At 34.7% G+C, this 20,812-nt stretch overlaps 2 protein-coding genes across 2 annotated transcripts in view; both read left to right on the top strand.

Moving 5' to 3' along the window:
* The first annotated feature begins 6,787 nt into the window (after positions 1 to 6,787).
* Positions 6,788 to 20,812, top strand: part of LOC144978366 (uncharacterized) — a 36,592-nt gene continuing 22,567 nt past the window's right edge. The window contains exons 1-4 of the mRNA XM_078924303.1: positions 6,788 to 7,239; positions 16,032 to 16,094; positions 16,322 to 16,408; positions 20,221 to 20,358. Of these exons, the coding sequence (XP_078780429.1) occupies positions 7,084 to 7,239; positions 16,032 to 16,094; positions 16,322 to 16,408; positions 20,221 to 20,358 (444 nt within the window). The 5' untranslated portion in view covers positions 6,788 to 7,083. The remainder of the gene's footprint in view (positions 7,240 to 16,031; positions 16,095 to 16,321; positions 16,409 to 20,220; positions 20,359 to 20,812) is intronic.
* On the top strand, positions 12,763 to 14,847 carry LOC144978367 (uncharacterized). Its single transcript, XM_078924304.1, has one exon. The coding sequence runs from the start codon at positions 12,897 to 12,899 to the stop codon at positions 14,715 to 14,717; it is 1,821 nt and encodes a 606-aa protein (XP_078780430.1). The 5' UTR covers positions 12,763 to 12,896; the 3' UTR covers positions 14,718 to 14,847.

Below are 20,812 nucleotides of genomic sequence, written 5' to 3'. Positions count from 1 at the left end.
ACAAAAGAAAAAAAGTACAACAAACATTTTTTTTAAAAATACAATAATAATAATAATAATAATAATGATGATGATAATAATAATAATAATAATAATAATAATAATAATAATAATAATAATAATAATAATAATAATAATAATAATAATAATAATAATAATAATAATAATAATAATAATAATAACAATAATAATAATAATAATAATAATAATAATAACTGTCATATTATGTCATTACATTGGAAATTCCGAAAATCGGAAAACTTTTATTTTGTCTGAATCCATTATAAATTTTACGGTAATCAAGAACGAAACCGTTTGTTCATCTACCTCTTCCTGACTCAAAATTTATAAAAATATATTTTAAATAATAATAACACAGCATTTATTTGGCGCAACATCCACTAAACGTGCTCAAAGCCCTTTGTAAGGGGTCCCAAGCCAACAGCAATACTAAACATGAAGGACGAGACATGACACCTGCCAGGCGATATTACAATTTTTTTCCGACAAAGACAACGAACGGCTATGTACTCATTTTACACATGAGTACAGTGGGAGAATGTGAGTAAAGAGCATTTTTCAAGGACTCAACTCTGCGCCACTCAGAGCGGGTCTCGAAACCTGGACCTTCCGATCCGAAAGCGAGAGTCATAGGCCCCATCACACAACATGGAGGGGCACTGTTCTGTCGACCAATTTCAACAATTTTTTGAGTAAACACATAGTTCTTAGCATCAATCATATTGTAAATTTGACGCTGATCACGAATCTGACGTCAAAATAGTGAAAATCCGGGAAAAACATTGTCCAGTTTTGGCGGGATTTGCGAGCGACCGACCGTCCCTCTGCTTGTCGCCCAGGTATTTGGCCATACACATTGCGTTTTCACTACGATTTGCTTCAGCCGTGCCTGTCCTCAGATCATCACTGGTTGAAAACTGAGCGTGTATGGGCCCTCTTAAGCAAGGCGGGATTTGCGAGCGAGCGACCGTCCCTCTGCTTGTCGCCCAAGTATTTGGCCATACACATTGCGTTTTCACTACGATTTGCTTCAGCCGTGCCTGTCCCCAGATCGTCACTGGTTGAAAACTGAGCGTGTATGGGTCCTCTTAAGCAAGGCGGGATTTGCGAGCGAGCGACCGTCCCTCTGCTTGTCGTCCAGGTATTTGGCCATACACATTGCGTTTTCACTACGATTTGCTTCAGCCGTGCCTGTCCCCAGATTGTCACTGGTTGAAAACTGAGCGTGTATGGAGTCTTTAAGACAAACTGGCATACTAATGCCTATAGTGAATCTGTGACAAACTGAGCGTGTGACAAACGGGCATGCCTCCTTTAGAACATTCATTGTCTAACCAGAGTGAATGCCCTCAGAGAAAAATTCAATATTCTGGTCTCTACACCAAGAGCGCATACTATCGACATTTTCATAATGGTTTCCTTCCGGATACTCTTTGTATTGGTATGGACTCATCGTTGAAGTGGAAACAATCTCGAACCAGCTCAAAATATACGGAGTTCGCTGTTGTAGTGGAAACACTCATCATATACACCATTACGACGATGTTAAATCAAGCCCAGAAATAAGTTCGGTTATCAGACCTGCCCAGTGGCGGTTCTAGCCTATTTACAGTGGTGGGGCAAAGAGGATTCGGTCATATATATATATATATATATATATATATATATATATATATATATATATATATATATGATATATATTTTTTATTTTTTATTTTTTTGTTTTTTTTTTAATAAAATTTTTTTTTTGATTTTTTTTTTCGCCTTTAAACAAAAAATATTTCAACCACCAATAATCACATTCACAATGAAATGACAATACCAGTAGATTTTAATTCTTCCAAACGTAATCAAAAATGAATCACGAAAGAGAATACAACTAAAAAATAAAGCGACGAGACATAATGCGACAACACCTTGACAATACAAGTCCATTTCCTTCACTCGAAAAATTAAAGAGATGCTTTAATCCCTCAACGGCGATATTAATATTGCTTTTACATATTTCTGGTTTTCAGTAGTACGTAGTAACCTTAAAGTTTTCATGGAGAAGCAACAACAGCGATATGACTCGAGTTTCATTCAGAGCTCAAATTGCATAATTTTTACTGCTGTCTTGGTGGTTAGAATGATTGTGCCGGTGGTGGTAGTGGTTGGAATAGTGGTAGCGGTGGTGGTGGTGGTGGAGGAGGAGGAGGAAGACGAGGCGGTGAGGGGTAATTATGGTAGTGGTTTTGGTGGTGCTGTTGGTTAGAATGATAGTTGTGGAGACGATGACGGAAATTGTATGATGATGTTGATATTGTTTTTATTGCTATTGTTGTACTTGTTGTTAATATTGTTGTTGTTGTTGTTGTTGTTAATGATGATGATGATGATGATGATGATGATGATGATGATGATGATTATGATGACAACGACGATGTCGTCGACAATGATGGTTACCATACGATATTACAAAATTTATTCAATCTTAGGCTTTCGCCAATTAATCATACAATTTGATGACCACATACATGAAAGTGGAAAATAATGGCAAATGGGACCAAACAATAAACTGATACCATTAATAACCACCAAAAAAAAATACAACAATAGTAATACCACCAATACGTACAATAATAATAACAATGATAATAATAATAAAATAATAATAATAATAATAATAATAATAATAATAAATAATAATAATAATAATAATAATAAAATAATAATAATAATAATAATAATAATAATAATAATAATAATATAATAATAATAATAATAATATTAATAATAATAATAATAATAAATAATAATAATAATAATAATAATAATAATAATAATAATAATAATAATAATAATAATAATAATAATAATAATAATAATAATAATATAATAATAATAATAATAATAATAATAATAATATTACCATCATCATTACTACTACCACCACCGCTACCACTATACTACCATCACCATCATTATTACGTTTCCAATTATTTTTTCTCGTTTTTTTAAAATTTGATATCTATCAAAACAGACGAAAATTCCGGTGATTTTTTTAAAGGGTAGTTAAAATATCTACGATTTTATTAGCCCTGAAAACTACGATTTTTATTTTCCTATCTAAAGTAGGCAGGTCTGCTATGACAAGTATCAGTATCAGTTCCATAGTCAAAATAAGACAAACAAAAACAACGTTTATTTAATATTAGGCTTTCGCCAATACTTCATACAATATAATTAAGACAAAATAATGTTACCAATCTCTCCTCATGTATTCGTTTGACTATCGTCACAATAATTACCGTGTTATCTTTGCTCCTTACCCAACCAATCCCTTGCTTCCCGCCTCTTCATCGCGAACCATCTTATGTGTGTATTAGCTTCAGGACGGGCAAGTACGGAATCTGCCCACCCTTCCTTTAAAGGTATTTATTTCCTCTATAACTTAGAATTCAACTATCTCCTTACTCAGAAGAGTATTTCTCGTATACTAATTCAATTGTTGAGAAAACCAAAATGGTGGTTGTATTTTATATATTTATTTAGTCGTGACTTTTGAATAAAAGTGTTTTGTTTTATTAGAGGGAATACAATAGAAAATTACATTGTTTTGCAAAATTATTTAGTCTGGCAATAAAAATACAGCGGTAATTACTTTAAGAATAATAAAAAAAAGAAGAATTAACAAATTAATTTGTTAAAAAACAAAACAAAAAACAACAACAAAAAACAACAACAACAACAAACAAATAAGAAAACAATTTAAATAAATGAGTTTTGAGAAACACTAAAGAAAACGAGGGAAAAAAAAGAAAATAATTTAAATGGATAAACAAATATATTAAAACAACACAAACTAATACTAAATTGATATAATATTAGTAAATTAATAAATTTAATTCAATACTGGAACCTTCCCAGCACAAGTAAGGCAATAAATAAGAAAAAGTTCGTTTGCCAAAATCTCTATTTAGTGTACACTGGTTAATAAGGTGGGCTCATTTGAATTAGCCCGACCTAGTACTAGAGAGGCCAGACAGCAAAATCACCGTCAGGCGACGTGACGATGAGATGACGATGTGGGCGGAGTGGAGTGGAGTGGTTGGGGGGGGGGGGGGGGTGATAAAAAGAACAGGAGCGTATCCTGGTTTATGCATTACGGGGTGCATGGTCATTCGCAATCTATCAAAGATACACACAAATTGATTTCAGTACGAAGTATCAATTTTAAGTAGTAACTTTTGAAATTATCTAATTTAAATTTGATTATTTCGGACCTGGTAATACAGCTTATAACTTGAAAAAACAGGCTGGTATTTGCCCACCCTGCCCATTATTACCAGCCGTCCCTGGACCTGCCAATATGTGCACGTTGTCCTTGATCTTTGGGAGAAAAAACAAAACAAATATGTAATCTGGTTGAACAAGGTTTGATCTGTATGAGAGATGTGGCAGCGTCTTAAGTCAGATGAATCAATACTGAGAACTAGTCTCGCTCCTCTGGTTTGAATCTTTTAAAGTTAACCGAGTATAGAATCAGGATAGCACCAACAAGTAATGACTTCAGTAGTCAAGTTGAAACAAGAAACGGGAGCATAAAGAAGGTTTTAAAAGATGAGGAGAAAGAGATACTCCATAATGTTTGTGATTCATTTTAGTTCAAAGTCCATGACTAGAACCTTGTCATTAATGTGGTCACACACACACACACACACACACACACACACACACACAGAGAGAGAGAGAGAGAGAGAGAGAGAGAGAGAGAGAGAGAGAGCAAATTATTGCAAAGTGGACAAGGGGGTCAGAGCCCCCCCCCCCCCCCCCCCCCCCCCCCCCCCCCCCCGCCCAAATAATTAAAAAAAAAACTAGACTTCACAAGAGTTCGATCCAGATCCCTTTGTTTATTCCTATTTAATTTCAACGGTTAAAAAAAAAGATCTCTCAGATCACATTTATCCAATTCACTTGAGTGCGAATTTTAGAGTAACTATATTTGATTTTTAAAATCACAATTTAATGTTATTCATTTAAGAGAGATAATCCATGTTTTACCCTTTCCTTTATTACATGGATGTTTTTATTGATTATGCCCCTTATATAAGGTGCGTTCAGCAAACGTGTCACTTTTCCTTACTTGAGATTTTTAGCTGTTACAATAATATTATGTGAGCATAACTGCCATATGCGGCTAGTGGTATACCTTCGGATAGAAGGTCCTAGGTTCGAGTCCCACTCTGAGAGGTGCATAGTTAAGTCTTTATTTGAAGAAAAAAAAAAAGGTCATCTCTCACCGTAAAATGGGTATCTGGCCATTAACAGCGTTGTCTCTGTCGAAAAAAAATAATTGATTATCGCCTAACAGACGTCATCTCTCTGTTTTTAAAAAAATGTAATCAATCAACCTCTCTCTCTCTCTCTCTCTCTCTCTCTCTCTCTCTCTCTCTCTCTCTCTCTCTCTCTCTCTCTCTCTCTCTCTCTCTCTCTCTCTCTCTCTCTCTCTCTCTCTCTCTCTCTCTCTCTCTCTCTCTCTCTCCATGCTGCGGTAAGTTAATTTATCAAATATTGACCGGTCCTCGGTTCCAGACCGCTATTTTAACGCTTGTTTCGTCTCAATTGGGTTAAATAGTCTGATGTCACGTCGCCCGGCAACGGCGAGCAGCGTGGTTAAAAAAAAAATTAAAATTGAGCTTTATAAAGCGCAATATCCACTAAATGTGCTCAAAGCGCTTTACAAGGGGTCCCTGGTCAACAGCAACATTTAACATGTAGGACGGGACATGACGCCTGTTAGGCGATATTACAATTTTTCGGACACAAACAACGCTGATAACGGCCAGGTACTCATTTTACACCCGAGTACGGTGAGAGAATGTGATTCTATAGCGTGAATTGGACAATGATATTTGATAATTACCTGACTTACAAGTCTGGACCTTTGTGAAATTAATTCGCTTAGATCCTCAATCAGTTTAACGCCTCCACGTCTGTCTAAAATTTCCATTTCCGGGTCCTAGGGAGTCTCCCAAATATACGAATTGACTATTCATATCGCTGATCTTTGGTCTCAAAGTGCGGTCAATCCCTTAATTAAGATTTTTTCTTGACTCGCGCCCAGGTCTTTTCCCAAAATCTGTATTTCTTTATTATTATTATTATTATTATTATTATTATTATTATTATTATTATTATTATTATTATTATTATTATTATTATTATTATTACTATTATTATTATTATTGTTATTATTATTGTTATTATTATTATTATTATTATTATTATTATTTATTATTATTATTATTATTATTATTATTATTATTATTATTATTATTATTATTGTTATTATTATTGTCATTATTTTCATTATTATTACTTTTATCATCATCATCATCATCATCATCATCATCATCATCATCATCATCATCATCATTATTATTATTATTATTATTATTATTATTATTATTATTATTATTATTATTACTATTAATTTTATCATTATTATTATTATTATCATCATCATAATTACCATTATACACTATTATTGTTAACGTAAGTCTTGATTGGTCAACAAGCTATAGTTGAGAAAGGAGTGTTGTGAGGGTAAACCGACGTACACAATTTGATAAATTATGATTTCTAACCGGGGTAAATTGCAGCCTTAATTACATGAGGTAACAAGAAAAAAAAAAGAAGTTGTCGAGCACTGAAGCAGAAATTCGAAGTTTCGAAATTGGTTGTCGAGACTCTTGATAACGGGGCAACACGTGAGATCTTGTTTGATTTCAAATCAGCATGCATTTTAAAACTCTTAGTTGCTAGGACTTTTTTGTAAGAAATATATATGACGGTCCAAATGATATATCCGATTCAAATATTTGTCTCCTTGAAAAAATTTCTAGTAGAATTATTTAAATGGAATTTTATTTTGAAATATCCTAGCCGTTTGAAAGGAGAGAAACTGTTTCTAAGTTGTATGACTCTTTCACTCTTCTCATTTGAAATCATCCTTTTCATGTTACTTATGTCGTTGTTTCGGTCTAATTTTAATCGTAGGTGAAATAGTTTGGTGTCAAAATGCCGACAACAACGGAATCCAAGCCGCAAAGCAAGCAAAAGGCTCGCAAAACAATAGATTGTTACCCTGAAAAGTCAGAGTACAGGTCTAAAACTGCGGGAAGACTGTGTCTGGAATATGTTGAGAAAAAACTAAACCTTTTGAGTCAGAGAAAGGTTTGTCATTTTTTATCTTTTTCATTGTCAATCTAATCTTGTTTCTGGTTAAGACATGAGACATATCATATTCCAGGAGAAGGGATGTGTAAAGTGAGTTATATTTTCTAGAATTTAATTCAATACTGTATATCGGTTCCTCTTGCTCCTTTTGAATTTGAATTTACCAGGTTGAAACCAGAACAAATGAATGGCAATTCGCCGGTCTCCACTGACGCCGACGCAACGCATTCCAAGATGGTTGCAGGCGCCTTTCTTATCTTGAAAATATAAATTAAAATTTATATGGACACCAAAGTTTCAACGAAAGCCTATTCACAAACGGTTATGGTTAGCCCCCATGACTTCACAAACGTTTGTCAATAGCTTCCCAGGCTATTCGCAAATCCATAATGATGATCATAAATGAATGTTTAAAATTTGAGTTAGAGAGGTGGGCCTTTGGCCGACCAACCTCCGCTGCACGTCCAACTCGCCTTGAGCATGCATTCACGTAAAATATAAAGATTTTTTTTAAAAACCTACCTCTGTTTCAAAAACTAGCATCTTTCAACTTTCTAAGAAACATTTTGATTTTTCAGAACTTTAGTTCGTTAAAAAAATACCGGCCAATCTGACCCGTTGAGTCGAATGAAAACGAAATTTTGTTGTTTACACGGTTCAAAGGAAATGTCGTAAATAAGCTTTCATGGACTTCCTGTGTTGTTTTTACAGTGTCACGTGACCTTTTTGAGAAATTTGTCGTCTGCTACAAATAATTAGACGGTAGGGGGTAGATATTTTCGTTGGCGAAGAGAAAAAGTGAGTATTATTTCTTGGACTTGTAGAGAGGCCTAGGGTCCACCAGCAGTCAAGTTGATTGAATAAAAGAAAAAAAGGCCTTTTTTATCCGCCGCCACCACCACCGTGAGGGGGGGGGGGGGTGCATGCCGACGAGAGGGAGACGTGTCGATTGGTGACCTTGGTGATGTAGACATCTCAAGGATGCTGGCAGTTGCAGTTGCAGGTGTTCTTAACCCCTTAACAGCGAAGCTAATTTTTTGCTTTTAGATAGTAGTTTGCTTTTATCTTTATTATTTTTAACGGGGAATACAGCGTTTCCACCAAGAGAGTAGTCAGACTATCGCAACTCGGACTTCAATTGTCTATAATAGTTTTGCCGTTACTTGTCTTTTGATGATAGAAGATTTGGTGTTAGGTCAAAGATCGAATTTCGCCGCTAAAAGGTTGCATTGCTACTGGGTTTGCTCTTCCCCCCTACCCACCTTTTTTTTTCTTCTTTTTTTTTCACCTTAGTATTGTTGATTGCTGCTATTTCCTTTTTTATGATTAGCAAGTGCCGTAGGAGTCTCACTGGATGCAGGAGTACTGCAATTAACCCTTTGCCAGTGACACTGATTTTTTTGTTTTTCAAATAATAGTCTTCATTTATATTATTTTTTAACGCAGAAAAAACAAACGTTTCCACCATAAGAGCAGTAAGAATATTGATAAAAAGCGCTTTGAGCACATTGGGTGGATATTGCTCTATATAAAAGCTCAAGTTTTTAAATTGTAATTTGTTTTTTGTCTTTTGATGAAAACGGTAAGATTTTATTTTTGGTCCAAGTAAGATTGATATTCGCCTTTAAAAGGTTAAGTTTTTGTTTTTTCAGTTTTTGTTTTGTTTTGTTTTTCAAATGCGGATACGCTGCTTCTTCCTTTTTTTTTCCTCAACTGGCAAGCTATCGCCGTACTTACCCGCATGGCTTGCACACACAAAAGGATACATCTAAGTCACAAAACCTTACATCCAGGTCACAAAATCAGACAACTAGGCCACACATCAAGACATCTCTGTTTCGTTTGTTCCAAGATAGCAAAACAAACCAGAGTCTTGGAGTTCGAAAAAGCTTTCCATAAAATATTTGGTATTTGCAAGACCCCAGAAACCAATTCCCTATACAGCTCTTGTGCACGGTTACTTATGACCTTGATTTCTTTCGTACCCACCCCCCAAAATCCCACTTATTGTGTGGTATAGGCAGAACATAGTAAATAGCTGGACTGCCACATGCGTGACTAAATTGGCCAAAGAGAGAATCTATACTTTGGCATTAGACACCCATTACCTGATGTCTTGGTTTTTAATCCTAGCCTAGTGAGAGAGAGAAAACAAAACAATCATACATGTATCTGCAAACAACAGAACGTTTTCATTTTACATTGAGATGGGAAGGGGAGGGGATAACATTATGACAAGAGAGAGAGAGAGAGAGAGAGATGGGCGGGGGGATGGGGGGATAGTAAGGGGGAATGGGTAAAGATGAAAGAAACAATGGGTTGCCTGATGACGTAGATCAAAGGATTGTTACAGCGGTGTTCACGGAGCGTACTTCGTGAAATTTTAACCTTTTACAGTGACACTGATTTTTTTCTCCAGATTGCTTATGCAGAATAAATCGTTTCCACCAAGAGAGCAGTAGTAAGAGTATATTTCGACTCGGGCTTCAATTAAACTATAAATCGCAAAGCTTGTCTTTTAATGATAACATTAAGACTAAGATCTGGAGTTTGGGGAGTGTAAGATGGAATCTCGCCATTAATGGTTAAAATTGTTTTGATTTAAAAAAAACAACTCACACACACACACACACACACACACACACACACACGAGCGCGCGCGGTCACGACAGCGAGGACCATCACTGACAGAATGTTGCAACGGTAAACCGGTTTACGTGTACATAGATCCTGAGGCTAGATGCCCCGTTACCGTGTACGTAGGCACTCCCAAAAAAAAAGGAAGAAAGAAAGAGAACACACACACACCATACTCACACACACACACACCACACACACACACAGTCTCGCATCCTCTACGAACTAATTTTGCGCACCAATTTTTACTGCACTTATGCACCAAATTGCATACCTATCTAGGGACACTTTTTTCCGTATCTTTTTCTCAATAAACTTTTTAAAAAACCTTTGTTTTGCGCGGCAGGCGGCTGGCACTAGGGGGCACCAACCTATGGGTCAGACGAGAAAAACACACGATTTAGCGAGGAATGAATCATGAAAATATTTAGGATATAATTTCAAACACAACTTTTGAAATTCATCAAGGATTGTCTAGTACCGAATGTTTTTTGATAGAAAACAAATGTATCTTCAAATCTAAACTGCTTTTGACGGTAAGCGGTAAGTTTTTATTTATTTTTCTGTCCAAACGAATTATTTGTCCTGGTTATAGAAGCTAAGTATTGGTAACACCGGCTCAGCTCTCTAGCATTGGCATTAGCAGTAGTAGACCAGTGTTTCCCCAGCCCCTAGGTCTTTTTGAGCCCCGCTCCACTTTATTCGTGACGAATTTGTGGCAACTCACCAAGGAAAATATTTACACCCTGTAATAACTAGTCGTAGGTAGTTTGATATTTTTTCAAAAATAAAAAGGTCAATAATTAATGATTAATGGTGGCGTTTTTAACTAGTCGTAGGTAGTTTGATATTTTTTCAAAAATAAAAAGGTCAATAATTAATGATTAATGGTGGCGTTTTTATACACCTCCGTTGGAGGTCGACAAAAACGCACCGTTTTTATGCACCTCCGTTGGCGGTGATGGTAAATTAATGAAAATGTTGCTGCATACGTCCATGAGGTTTAAATAGTTTTAGATTGTAGTTTAGCACGCTGCTTAGTGATTACCGATGTACAATGATAATAAATTAAAGAATAATAACAATAATTTAAAAAATCAAAAGTAAAAAGAAACATGGCACACAAGTACTGATCTCAAATAAATAAATAATTTTAGAATTTAAGAAATTAAAATCGAAGTTTTTTAAAAACATGATAAAAAGTTTTTGAAAAAAAAAAAAAGAAGAAAGAAAAAAAAAGCAAACAAAAACAAAGTAAATAATTTTTTTTTTTTTTAATGTCAACAATGGGAATCAAACCCGGTACTTTCAAGGTTGGAATTAGATTCTCAAGAGATATTCGGTTGCCTTTGGAGTCCATCTTATAGTCGGAGTGCACTTCATTTTTCCCGATGTGCATTACTTTGCACTTTTCAGCATTGAACTCAACTGCCACATATCAGACCATAGCTGTAGTGTCACCTTTAGTGTCACGAAGTGATGTATTGCCATAGAGTGATGTTATTAATATTTATATTAATTATCTAATACTCTCTTTTACTCTTCTTACTTTCTCTGTCATTTTCTCTCTTTTTTTTTCTCTCACACACTCTGTCATTTTCTCTTTTCCCTCTCTGCCATTTTTTCCTCTGTGTGTGTATTTCTCTGTCATATCCTCCTCTCTTTCTCTCTCTCTCTCTTTCTCTCTCTCTCTCTTATTTCCTCTTTTTGTCATGGACCTTGCCAGTTGGTAGATCGTCAACTATTTACTATTAACTGCTACAGATTAATCTTGTTGCACAAATGTTTTACGTTAATAGTTCCTTATTAAGACGATGTGCAGTATATTTCCTTTAAAATAAAGGAAATCTTACTTTTCTATTTAATCTAGATAGGACTTGGCAGGGATTTGCCACTTCGTCCTTCTGGGGGTTTTTCCCCGCTGAATCCGAAATCAACAGTAATTTTTGTTTTGATATTATTTTAACTCATCTTGAAATTCGTGAAAAGACAAAAATTGCCAACAAGTGTTGACTTGATCATTTCCATAATGATTGACAAGGAGTGGATGGAAGAAAGTGACAGGATTCGAGATTCGTATGCGCGCAAATTGAGGTTCGACTGAAATCACCACATGCAGCTGAAGAGTTCCAATTTGACTCCTTGGCAATTGATGAACCGTCAACTACCAAGGACTCACTCCTTGGCAATTGACACTTCCATAATTAATTTTAAAATTTTACATTCAGATTCAGATATACGCCTTTGCCTTTATAAAAACTATTTAATTTAATATGATATTATGATATATTACTTTTAGATCTAGGATAAACGGTTACAAAGTTATAATGATTTAACTGCTCAAAATTTACTATTGCAAAAAGCTCAAAATCTGTTACTGGACGACCTCTCAATAAGCTGACTACTGATTAAAATGGGACTTTGGCATGAAGAAAAGAGGGTTAGTCACTGGTGGCCAAAATTAAGGTCAGGATAAACCCCCTGAACTAGCCAAAAAAAAAAAATCTGAGGTAATTTTTTTTTTTGCCCAATATAAAACTTCAACCTTTTCTGCATCTTTTCATGTGAAAAACATCGTAACAAATTTATTATAAATATTTTATTTTAATTTTTATAAATTGTATGTGTTTGTTTGTTGTCCATGGTTACTCGAGCTTAGTTTATTGAAAAATTCATTTCTCAGCTTCTAATTTGCGATTTTCACACTTTTTTCACCGAAAAACTGCAAATTTTTCTGGCTACATTCCGATCTTTCAAAGCCAATGAGAGAAAAAAAAGATATATAAGAAGAAATTTCATTGGTCTAAATCTCAAAGATTCTTTATTGAAGAGAAAAATATCAGCCAATCAGAACGCTGCTTTCATTTCATCCAAACCACCACTTTCACTTCTGCTCAGAATGAAAACAAAGCGAGTTACTTTCATTTTCTATTCTTTTATGTGAATCACACATGTTTTGAATCATTCTATTATTATTCTGTGCTATTTTACTTGATTATTCTCATTCATATTTCATTATGGAAGGAAAGAAATCCAAAGCAAATAAATATCGACCCAAGAAGAGAAAATTTCATGGCAATAGGTACACGAAAGCAAAGGCGAGTGGGAGTAGAAGTGGTTGTGATGATGACGATGATGTTGAGACAGTTGAGAATCGTCGGAGGGCAGTTGAAGATGATAAAGTTGAGACTGTAGACAAAAGAATGATAGAAGTAGAAGAAGTTGATGAAAGTAAATCAACATCATTCATGAAACTTACTGAATGTTTAGATGAAGAGAGTGAGGAGAGAGGAGGTCAAGTAGGTGATGATAATAGTGATTATGAGGGGTACAGATTGTTTAGAAAGAAACTTATTGTGTCATGCATCCAGAGGTTAGCCTGTCCTGTGTGTTTATATAAAGCTGAGGTAGGAGAGACATTTGTTGTTGTTGAAAAGTTGACTGGCATAAGCAATGAGATGACGGTGAGTTGTGCGTTTTGTAAAGAACAGGTGACAGACTTGGGACAAACTGAAAATGTTAATCTGAGGTTTCAGGCAGCTATGTATGATGTTGGGTGTCATGATAAAAAGGGCAGGCGATTTTTAGGTGCAATGGACATGCCACCACCCGTGTCAGTGACAAGATCTTGCATTTTTAGAGAGAAGATAAGGGCTGCGTCAGCATCGGTGGCAAAGGAGAGTATGAAGAGAGCGGCAGAGGAGTTGAGAGCAGCGGAGGGAGATGAGGTGACAGTGTCTTGTGATGGTTCATGGCAGCGGAGAGGGTTCTCAAGTAAGAATGGTATAGCGACTTGTTTGTCAGTGAGTAAGAAGGTACCGGCAAAGGTGATTGATACGGAAGTAATGACGAATCATTGTGATTCTTGTGGAAAGTTGGAGGCATGGAAAACTGGCGAGGAGTTGGAGAAGTTGAAAGAACGGCATGAGGTGGATTGTAAAAAAAACTACACTGGAGCAGCAGGCGGTATGGAACCAGCAGGAATGGTAAAAATATTTAGGCGGTCGGAGGAAAGGTACAATCTTAAGTATAAAGGTTACCTTGGAGATGGTGACTCCAAAAGTTACAAGAATGTAGCCCAAGCTGACCCGCCTATCTATGAGGATGTTGGCATTGAGAAATTGGAGTGTTGTGGACATGTGCAGAAAAGAATGGGAAAGAGATTATTGGACAAGATCAGCCAGTGTAAGGGTAAAGTTTATGCAGTTGATGGCAAGAATGTGAAGGGTATAGGTGGTGCTGGAAAATTAACAAAGAGTGCGGTGAAGAGGATACAGGGTCATTACGGAGGTGCAATCAGGAAGAATGTTGGGGACTTGGAGAAGATGAAGAAGGCAATATGGGCTATATGGCATCATCGCAATGGAGAGCATGCTAAATGTGGTGAGTTTGATTGGTGTAATGGATCGGATAAGAATAGGTTGCCCAGTTTTGTGATGGAGGAGATCAAAAGTGTTTTTGAGGATTTGTCAGGTGGAGAGTTGTTGACCAAGTGCTTGCACGGCGGAACACAGAATGCTAATGAAAGCTACCATCACTTAGTTTGGGATAGATGTCCAAAATCAATATTTGTTGGCAGGGATAGGTTAGAAATTGCTGTTAGTGATGCAACTATTGTATTCAATGAAGGTGAGATGGGAAGGATTGATGTTTTTCGGAAGTTAGGACTAGATATAGGTGAATTTCAAAAAAGCGCGTTTCGACATATGGATTTACGTAGGATCAAGTCTGCGGAAAAGGATAGTAAAACCACATCAAAGAAGAAAAGGGCAGAGAAAACCATTGCCAAAGCAAGAGAAACAAATGAAGATAAGTCTTATGAGGGAGGAGCCTACTAATTTCACTTAGGTGGGTGGTTTTCATCTTGTCACAGTCATTCGTTATTGCTTTTTCATCGTTTTCTCTGAATGTCATTTTCACCGGTTTGCTCCACAGCTAAATCATGATTTCTCAAAAAGTTATAAAGATATCTCTATGAAATTTGGCATACATATAGCTGGCCTCATTTTACATCATTTCTTCTAAGATAAACATCATCAATTTATTAATGAAGGATTTATGATTTTTAAAAAATATTTTATTTCTTATATTTTCTGTCCGAAAACATATTTGGAGTGAAATTGCCTTAAAAACAAAAGTAATTACTTTATATTAAATATTTTAGTACACAGTGTTACTTTTATGATTTACTTTATATGTACAAAATTTCATTGACTTATCTTTAAATCTCTTTGAGAAATCTTGATTTCAAAATATGTCATTTTTCGGCTCATAGGACCCCCAAAATGACATTTTTTGGGTCCCTGGTGCCAAAAAACCCATTAATTTTGGGTAAAGGGCTATTTTTTCTGTATAACTAACCATACTCCATCATTATATGCCTTTTAAAACAATATTTAACCATTATTTCTGTTTGGGGGTTTATCCTGACCTTAAACGTACTGCGGTGCCTTCATTCAATCTTGATGAAATTTGACATAAACATAGAATAGAGATAAATGAATTATCTAGATTTTTGCTATCTCAGTTTTGAAAAATGTTACAAAAGTTTTAAATTGCCGTAATTTTCATCAAATTATAATTTTTGACATAATGTGTCTACACTGATTTCAAATAACATTTATAAAGAGCTTGATCTTTGCTCTTTAAAATTAAAATGATACCAGAACTGTTCAGATACTGTGAAATATAATGCAACAATGATTATGTGAAATTGTGTTATTCAAATTTTAACCCAAACTAGCACTTCACTTTCCCAATGGCTGATCGACACCTGTCTACTGGCTGGAATCAGACTACCTAATTGTTGCAGGTGCCAATAATAATAACCTGGTCATCCATTATTCAGAATCCCCCGCCCGGCTGCCAATAATTTCATCATTCGGATCTCAGGTGACATGAGCTTGTGGTAGTGGGAGGGACTCAATGGATATTTGTGCTGGCGGTAGGGCCTCATTGGATAATAGCTATATGTTGGTAGGAACTTAGTGAATATTAGTACTGGTGGTGGGGATCCACAGTGGATGATAGCGTTGGTCTGGCTTTAGCGTTCTGTTTGTGGGTAAAAAAAATTTAACAATATTTTTTTTCTTTCTGATCATTTGTTCATGTTTCTGAGCAAGATTGTTTATTTATTTTTGTTTTGTTTTCAGGACAAGATGGACCTCCACAAGGAAAAGCTGGATAAGGGAGAGAAGCTTGATCAAACAGCTCAGGTAATGTTAGATAGAATACTTGTTTTTATCATTTTATGTCATAATTTTGTGGTTGTCTTTTCAATCAAGCAGTCTCTCTTCAATTTTTGATCTGTACATGATTTCAAAAGTAATCCAGGGTTTATTTAAAGACCAGGGGTGGGGGGGTGTTTGATTTTCTTTTCTTTCCTTCTCTCTCTTTTTATTTGTTTTATTGACAAGATTTTATGCTTTATTTATTTGTCAAGGATTCCCTTGAAAAATATGAGAAGATCTGTCATGACCATTATGTCACAGAGGGAATCTACAAACGATTGGTTGACATTACAGACAAAGTAAGTTACTGTTTGTTATTTTTTAAACACTATGTCATTTGATGCTGTTATTCTTTTTATCTCGAATTATTGTTTAGTCATTTTGTAAGTTATTCACACTGAATCACTGTCTCCTTTGGGATAGATACACAATTGCAGACCAGTCTTTTATATAGAATTGAATGGTATTGTGGGAAATGTATTGGTCAATGATTCTGTCCCTTAGATATTATAAGGCGGGCTAAGTGTAATAACATTTCTCATTTTTTTATGGTTTATAGTAACAACACTTAAATGGCAATCACAATCCCATTGGTTTCAGTCCTTATAATTATTATTTTGTCACCTTAGGCAGCAAATGCTTTCAATCAATATATTTTTCTGGAGCCAAAATTGGGTCAAATTTGGATGTTATTGTTTTTGTTTTTTCTCCAGATCCTGATTTAGGCCCAAATTTCAGAGAGAAAAAATAACGAAAATTTCATAAAAAACTGCACCATGGTTACTGTCACAATGTGGGTGACTGGTGCGGAGAGCGAGCACAATCCCCGAAACTTTGCTCTCTGTCTTTGTCCTTTAAATGGACTAAGTGTCAACAAACGTGGGATGTATCCAAAATTTGATACTTTTATTTTATTATTTCAATCAGGTGAGATGCTCGTGGAGGCACTCTTCTCACATCACATGAGCACACGGAAAAATAGGTGGAAAAAAAAAAAGAATGAAAACAGTTACTTTCTTATTTAACTTGCACCCTTCCCTTTACGAATTGAATACTGATTTAATTATTAAGTGTCCTTTTGACAGAAGATGTCCACTGATCAGAGCCCAAATGTTATTGAAACAAATAGTCTTTGTCCTTCTGAAATATAAGTAGTCCTTGGATCTTGTCTTTTCATAATGAAATTTCCACTCACCATATTGAAGTTTGTTTTTGGATTAAATGCTGGAGCACTAATTTTGTTTCTTTTGTTTTGGTGAGTTTAAAATGTTTGTGGCGGAAAACGGACAAGACCTGAAATTATCTACTTTGACAGGCCCATTTTTGTCAATTTCCATCTTTTATCTACAAATAAGTATCAGATATCATTTTAAAGCTTAAAATATGAGGATTCAGAATTTGTAAAAGTTATGAGCAGGAGACGATTATGTAACTTTAAAAAGTAGGTCGATCAACGGTTTACACGGAAAGGCAAAATGAAAAGAAATTTTAACAATCTGAAGTGACAAATGACTCAAAATACATGTACACATGTCCAATTGTTTCAAATAAATAACAAACAGAATATCTTTTGTATTTTGTATTGAAATTAACTTTATTATACAACAAGGGGGATAATTACATGAGACAAATAACGAAAAAAAAATTTTTGTAATATTTTAAACTCATTTCAACTTTGAAAAAAAAATGGGTCCTTGTTTTCAATTGTATTGACAAGACGGGTGACAACAACCCAGGAATAGATGTCTGGAGGGTCCTTTTTTACCAATCACACACTCTGCTCTGCACATACGCATAATAAATTGTACCAGTACCGCTATTCCTTGGGAGAACTGCACGGTGAAACTCCCTCTCCTCCAGTACCTGGTATGAAAGCAATATATAAAGACATAGTTGTTGACAAGAGCACTACTTTAAGCATATTTGATTTCCACTGCTTTAAATATATTTGATTACTCTGTTGAGAAAATAAGGCTTATTATTACGCATAAGAAAGGCGTTCTTAAGAACAACAACTCACACTTACAGCTTTTGTTTGCTACATCACAGAGGTTCAAGTGTAAGGATATGAAATAATTTAGCATTTGAATCTAATAAAGCGATATATATATATATAAATAAGTCTATAATTGCATTACAAATTTTTTTCTAGAACATTTTGGCAAGTGTACGGAATTTTTTCCTCTCAACCTGTAATTCAGTACTTAGGTGCTATTACGGATTTTATCCCTATCGGTTAGTAAACTCACAGTTCTGGAGTAAAATCTCTCAAGCCTGTATCTTGTATTGTAGCTAATCAAAATTTTCATACTGGATAAAATTCTTTTAGATCAGATGTCCAGATGCCATCGCTGCATCCTCCCGGAAAGCAGAGTGAATGTTGTGGTGACACAAAAAATATGAGAAAGAGAGCGAATCAATATATTTAATATAAATTGTTTACAAAATTCAATTGATTAGCAATTTGTGTTCTTAAACAGCTAGAAATGTTCAGATATGTACTTACATTGAAATATTCAGCATATGTTACCAAAGTTTACATTTATGAACTGTATATTCATCACCAATGTCCAAGTTTACACATTTCAGAATTCCTGGTGCCCATGCAGATGGTGCCCACGCAGGTGACACCAAACTTTATTTTGCTCAAAAAAACTTTTTCTAAAATTTCAAGTCAAAAATCAAAGTTTAAAACACAAAACCAGAGCAAGATTAATGTCTCCAATCAATTTTCAAACACTTTCTTTCATAATTAGTAATAAAATAGGATATTGAAATTTGGTGCACGGACAGAAATTCGAAGACACGAAATCTCCCATACCCGATTATTCACTCTAAAAACAAATAAAAATGTTAATTTTTTATTTTTTGTTAATTTTACAAGTTTCCTAGACCTAATTTTAGTCAAATGAACAAATTTGTAGTTAAAATTTCAAAGATTGCCTGATATATAGAATTAAGTTTCCTTTGTCACATCGAAGACACGAAAATAACGCGATTACATAATATGCAGAAAATAACTTATAAACAAAGATGGAGATAATTTTTTAAATTTTTAAATCATACAAATTGTAGTTAATACATCTAACTTTTGTTAAAAACAAAACATAAAGTTAACTTTAAATGGAAACTGTTGATTCACTTACCTCATTTGATCCATTCTAAAAACGAAAGTAAAACCTTCGTGTCTTCAAAACGCCACTTTTGCTCGGTAAAAAATCCTAAAAAAATATATAGGAGCAAAATTTCGCCACCATTTTGCTACCACAGCTCCAGGAAGAGTTGATCTATAAAAAACAGCAACTATAGTCACCAAATCTCAATTAGATTTTGATATATTATGTTGCCCATGCAGAAAATGCTTTTCCTGTCATTATTGTGTTTTCCGCCTTGTGCGGTTATTGTCATTATAATAATCAAATTAAGGTCGTGATAGTTTTTTAAATATTTACCTTCTGTGGAGAAACATTATTGGAGAAAATCTTGTTACTGATTTGGGGGCTGTTCATAGTCACACTAAATAAGATAAATAAAACATTTTAACTGGAAACCATCAACCATAGACTAGACTGATTTATCTTGTATAGAAATAGATATAGTCTAAATTTCCCTGTCTTTTAACTTGAGATTAACTTTAGGATTTTTTTTTCCTATGTCAGACTCACATTTTAAATTGTTTTTTTTTTTTTTATTAAATACCAATGTAGCATTTCAACTTTTCTGGTATTTGACTGTGGGGAATACCTGTTGATAAGTTTATTAGAATTAAAGAACAATATTCATATAGTTATTCATTGTTATCATTCTCATTCTACCATTTTCGGTTTAATTATTTTACAGAACGATAGGATAAGTTTTTAATTACAGATTTCATGGAGATTTCTTTGGTTTTGTTTTTTTTAAAGTAAGTTATGGAAATGGAATGTGTCTGATATTCCGCAAACAGGTGCCATAATATTTACCAGAAAGACCAGAAATTTTCACTGCCAAGTAACCTGAATTAATCACCATGTCAGAAATTGTCAGATTGATAGTTGTTTTGTTTTAAACCCAAGTTACTGAAGTGCCTTATTTTGCTCTTTTTTTCTGATTGATTGAATTTTATTTCCAGCATAAAAAGACCATGGAGGATATGTCTAGGAAAGAGGCAGAGAGAATTGAAGAAATCTTGAAACTACAGTACACTTTAGACCAATTTGGAGCGGACACTGTGAGGGAGGATTTCATTAAGGGAAAACGTGGAGCTGTGGTGAGTTTTTCTTTTGGTATATTTCGTCTTTGAGTTTGGTACTTGTACTTGTTTGAATTGTTCTTGCTTGAAAAAGAACATTTCTGTCCACCGTCTTGATGGATGCTGGCCTACCACGGATTACTTTCTGTTAAACCTGTTTTGAATTGGGTTAGTCATTCAAATGAAAGGGAAGAAATTGTTATGATTCAAGGTGAATCAAGTTTTGTGTGTGAGTTGAGTGTTTGACCAATTGAGCCACAGAAATTAAACAAGACACGTTGTCTTTGAATGTTCAGTAATTGATGTAAAATTAGTAAGACCATTCAGTAGAAGAAATAAAAGTAATGTTATCACCAATAATCATACACATAGGAATGGGAATAAATGAACTGTTCTAAAATTTGTAGATGATGATAGACATTTTGTATCTTGAATTGAAACACATTTTTTTTTGCGGTGATTCATTGAAGTA

This window comes from Berghia stephanieae, chromosome 8 (assembly GCF_034508935.2).
Source record: "Berghia stephanieae isolate SIO BIC M18660-M18661 chromosome 8, UCSD_Bste_1.3, whole genome shotgun sequence".
Taxonomy (NCBI): Eukaryota; Metazoa; Mollusca; class Gastropoda; order Nudibranchia; family Aeolidiidae; genus Berghia; species Berghia stephanieae.
The sequence above is the reverse complement of the archived record's forward strand: the minus strand, read 5'-3'. Positions and strand labels throughout refer to the sequence as shown.